A 4,907-nucleotide genomic window follows, 5' to 3' on the forward strand; every position below is an offset into this window, starting at 1 on the left:
TGGATGATAGTGAACTACGCAAGTTAAGACAAACATCGATAATCCTTGAAATAAGAGCTGTCTAAGATTCCGGATCCTTGAGACCAAAATGCTCCCTAATAATGAGAGCAAAGTTGCTCAAGTATACTTCATGCCTTGCATTTGCTGTCATGTTTTGGTCATTTCCTGGCAGAGGTCATGGAGTTTGAGAGACGGATGGTGGCATGAAGACATGAGCTGATTGACCATTTTCTCTTGAGCCGCCAAAGATAGTAATGTGGTATCGTCATTAGCTAGATGACTTTCCAGAACCTCTTAGGCATGAAGAGTTCATTTTTCTTTTCCCAGCGATTGTTTGCAGTCGCTTCATAAGCTTCAGGTTGTTGCTGCTTGGCCTTGAAATCTTCTAAATTTTGAACAGAAGAAGAAGAGAATTCTTTGAAAATATGCTCAAGTGCGGGACATCTATGTTGGAGATCAAATAGTTGAGTAAGCATAGTTCGAATCTCATCTTCAGCGTCAGATTAGAGCAAATCCGTGCGTAAACGGCTGATAGGAGTCAGATGACCAGGTATAAATAAGCAATCTCCATTAACTGATTTGACGGTTTGCGGCAAGACTTGGATAATGGAAAGGAGTCGTGGATGGGGAAAAACTCAAAGATTATCGTCACTTATCGAGAACATAAAAGGTACGACCTTTGAATCATTAATCCTCCCGCTCTAAAAGAGTTAGAGAAAGAATTGTTTTGTGGTTGCGTCGATAAGATTCTACCCCGACGAGGAACTTGTCGAGGAAGTCTTCATATCTCTTCTTAAGCTCTGGAGGCAAAGTAGAGCAATTATCACCTTGACACAATTCACGTAGGAAATGTTCAAGCCTTGGGATGAGTGGCATATGATTCATGATCATTGGGAAACCACCACTCGAAATAGCAGTTTAGCCTTTACTATTTCGTCAACATTCTCGTGACCAAGAGAAACCTGAACTATTGGAATAGACAGGTGCGCGAATTAAAAGCTTCTCAGCTTGCTCCAACATTAGTTTGGTTTTCGCAAGGGATTCAGGAGAACCCTCAGTATTGATTTGAACTAACTGCCGAGCTAAGGAAGATGGTAACAAAGTCATGGGGGATAAAGATGAATTCTCGGCAGGGATGGAAGTCGAGAGATCATGAGTTGTAAAAGTAGTAAGATTAACTTCACTACTCAATCCGACAGGAGGAGACCCTCAATCAGTAGCCTGATTTGAAGGAGTAGATAAAATCGATGAGTAAGTCTCTGCAGTGCCTAACAAGATCAAGTGTAGTCGCCATTCAGCAAGACATGCGAAATGAAAATCGCGAGCAGAAGAGCAAAAAACATATATGTACCTTGCTTGGGCGATGGAAAAAGTAGAAAAGGGGGTCTAGCTGATGAAAGCAGTATAAATACATTGGTGGGTCCCTTTTCCAGATGTTGACTACTCGAAGCATGGAATGGAGCTGTTGACTTAGACTTCAACACGCCAATGTCATAAAAAAGGTAAATAATGGCCAATATATATTGGGGATCTCTTACTATATGTTGCCAAAGGAATGGGAGCAGAAACTAGTGATACTCCTTCGAGACAAGGATGAGGAAAAGTTTGATTCATCTCAAGTGTAGAAACAACCTCATCCACATCATTCCGAGAAGGAATTTCACTAGTCAGAATGTTTTGGCCTTCAGAACTTGCAGTAACAACAGCCGTGGTAATATCACTAGCGCATAGGGAAGGAGACTGACAAAAACCCACGTCAACATGAATATGATCAACGTCTAAGGAAATGAAGGAGGTTTTCATTCTCTTTTTAGTCGAAGAAATGCCAGCGTCTATAGCTTCTCTTTTCTCCAGAACTTGAACTTTAGTTGACCTTCAGCAGGTCGTGATTTGGGACGAGGAATATGGGCTTCTATGCGTTCATGAGCAGATTGAGTTTAAAATCAGTAACGGAATAATCGAGTGTGGATTGCTTTGGTAATCTCAGACAACAATCAGGAGGCCCATTCCTTTGTATCGGTTGTCGTATGGTGCACTGAGTAGACCTTGGACGATGTAGATTATCGGGTGTCATCTTTTGCTTTTCCAATGTTACCATCAATTCTCGACTAACAAAAAGCATTACGATATATTTACTCGAAACACCACAATGTTAAATGATGCTGAAAATTTCGTATTTGCTAGCCACAAAGGCAGCATCGATGGGAGGATTACAATTTATTGAGCAAAAAGAAGATTCACCATTTGGAGAGGTTGATACATCGGCACAACCCATTTTTATACTCCATTACTATAGAGGATACACGGACCACGTCCTAAAATATTTGCTTTAAAGATATTAGAAACGAATTATCTCTCCCAAAATGAAGGTGGACAGAAGAAAACACCTTCATGAACGTACATTTGAATGCAGTACAGCATTCATGTCATTTAACATAGGTCCTTGTTAGATTGGCAGGAACAAGAGAGACCGGAAGCCTGAAGTACAAAGAAAATATTCGAATGAATATGATAGAAAGCTATACAGGTAATCGGTACATAGACACTCATTGACACGAATTACGTATAAATGCAGATGCGATTCGAAAAATGAATTCCGAACCTTTTTATACTTTATAGTGTACACACCCCTTTCGAACACTGTATACGAGTTGTTTGCGAAGCTGATTATGAGTAGGATGAGATTTCTAATAGTGCACGTTTTTTAAATTGACGATCTTGCTCATTGATATTAATCCTCCAGGGTATAAGTGGGTACCATCTGGTGGATGGCAAGATATAGGTCATGTGATTTTTATGAAATTTTAATTGTCACATGATTACGAAGCTTTTGGGGCACATTTTCTTTTTCTTATTGTCTTATTTAGCCACGGCCACTAATATCATTTTCAGAATAAAAATCGGACCCGCTCTTTCCCTTACTATTTTGTCCACGTGCTCTTGTTTACTTATGGGGAAATTTAATAAAGAAAGGAGAAGGGGATCGGGCAGGCAGGGAGGCACAAGAAGGGGGATGGCGCCATCATCCCCTTTATCGCCGACGAGGGTGGGGGGCCCTTGTTGGGCCATCAGGGAGGGCTGCCACCCTCAACAAGAGCGGGCCCTCGCTAGGTGGTGGCTGCAACAACCCTAGCCACGATCGTGAAAGGGTCGCCCTGGCCCAAGCGTGGCGGCTGCGATGCCTAGGCAGCCTTTGCCTAGTGGTTGGTGGCCCGGGGAAGACCTCTAATCATCGTCGACAACAAAGGGGCGCGCATTCCATTCCTCCCCTTTCGATCACTCTATTTGTGCATTGCTCATTTTCTTTTTTGAATGTTTAGTTTTTTTCTAATGTGATGGTTATTTGGAAGTCAAATCAGTACTGTAAGGAACAGCTCTTATTTGAGTACGTGACAAGCACACGACATATACATTCATTGAAGAACGCACACTCAGTTCTCGGTGGGGGGCTTGTGCGGTGGCTTGTGGTGCGACGGCTTCTCTCCCTTGCCCTTCTTCGGCTCCTCGCCTTTCTTCGGTGGCTTGTGCTCAGGGAACGGCTTCTTTGAGTCCTCTTCCACCTCCTCTGCGAGAATGTGTCCCTCGTGTGGTGGCTTGTGCTTCGGTGGTAGTTTCTCTCCCTTTCCCTTCTTCGGCTCCTCACCTTTCTTGGGCGGCTTGTGCTCAGAGAAAGGCTTCTTCGAGTCCTCTTCCACCTCCTCTACGAGAATGTGACCCTCGTGGGGCGGCTTGTGCTTCGGCGGCGGCTTGTCGCCTTTCTTCGGGGGTTTGTGCTCGGGGAATGGCTTCTTTTTTTCATCGGCTTCCACTTCCTCGGCAAGCATGTGGCCAGGGTGGTGGGGCGGCTTCTTTCCTGGGAATGGCTTTTTGTGGGAGTCTTCTTTTTCGACCTCCTCGACGAGAACATGCTCATGAGGGTGGTGGTGGTGGTGGTGGTGGTGGTGCGAGTCGTCGGCTTCGGCTGTCTCCAAGAGACGACGACTGCCGGGGTGGTGCTTGTGGTGTGGCTTGTGCTCTTTTTTGAAAGGATGATGGCCGTCGGAGAGGACCGCGGCGGCGAAAAGCGCCGTTCCCAGGAGCAAAACTAGCAAGTACTTGGAAGACATTGGGGAGGATGTGTGAGAGAGCTGATGGTGTGGGAGTGGAGTGATGGGAGTGTCAGTGTCTCTATTTATAGGGGCTTCGGGACTATTGTCGTCGTCACCGATCACGTCACTCAGTATTTTGGATTTTCCTTTTAGTAGGGCCCCACTTGCGCTTTCCAACCACTGAGGTTGAATAGATCGGACTGGGAATATGAAAGTGAGGTGCCCTACTGGCCTTATCACTCTGTAATCGAATGTTCATCAGTCCAATTTTGCATTGTGCGAATCCATCTTTGAGAAGATTGATGCTCATGAAGAACTTCTATTTATGGTTATACTCCGCGTTTTTTCGTGTGTGAAAATTGTAAAAGTGTTCGTGTAGAGTCTAATTACAATAATAATGGATCTAAGAAACATCCTTATCATTCTGATTCAAGTCAAAAGCTTCACTAGCTATAATCAATTGCAGATCAATGCTAAATGTTTTTCATAAGACGGATCCATGCTATCATATTAAGGTTTCGTATCAACTTCATGTCGATGTATGAAATGGCCAAGTCTCCACAAACGTCGTTGGTTCTTCGATTAATTTTTATCGTGTCACATCGATATGGTATTTGGGCAATGAAAACTCTTCACTAGTAATTTAACTTATAGAAATCTAAGTTTTGCACCATACCTGAGCATAGGGAATTTTCCAACGTGATAGTGAACACAAGATTATTAGATGACTAATGTTCTCATTTGATGAGTAAGCGCGTCACAGTGCCGCCCACCGTTTCTAGCTATAGTAGCAGAAAACCCAGCAAGAAAAGAGTGTTT

At 43.7% G+C, this 4,907-nt stretch overlaps 1 protein-coding gene across 1 annotated transcript; it reads right to left on the reverse strand.

The window, feature by feature from the left end:
- Nucleotides 1-3,431: 3,431 nt before the first annotated feature.
- LOC115666154 (early nodulin-75-like) lies at nucleotides 3,432-4,106 on the reverse strand. Its single transcript, XM_030587933.2, has one exon. The coding sequence runs from the start codon at nucleotides 4,104-4,106 to the stop codon at nucleotides 3,432-3,434; it is 675 nt and encodes a 224-aa protein (XP_030443793.2).
- Between the last annotated feature and the right edge of the window lie 801 nt (nucleotides 4,107-4,907).

Source organism: Syzygium oleosum, unplaced genomic scaffold (genome assembly GCF_021117445.2).
Source record: "Syzygium oleosum isolate NSW1041296 unplaced genomic scaffold, Sole_v2.1 Sole_v2.01, whole genome shotgun sequence".
Lineage (NCBI taxonomy): Eukaryota > Viridiplantae > Streptophyta > Magnoliopsida > Myrtales > Myrtaceae > Syzygium > Syzygium oleosum.

What these genes read in the sequence shown, in the direction of transcription:
- LOC115666154 (XM_030587933.2), bottom strand. Translation starts at nt 4,106, where the DNA reads ATGTCTTCCAAGTACTTGCTAGTTTTGCTCCTGGGAACGGCGCTTTTC.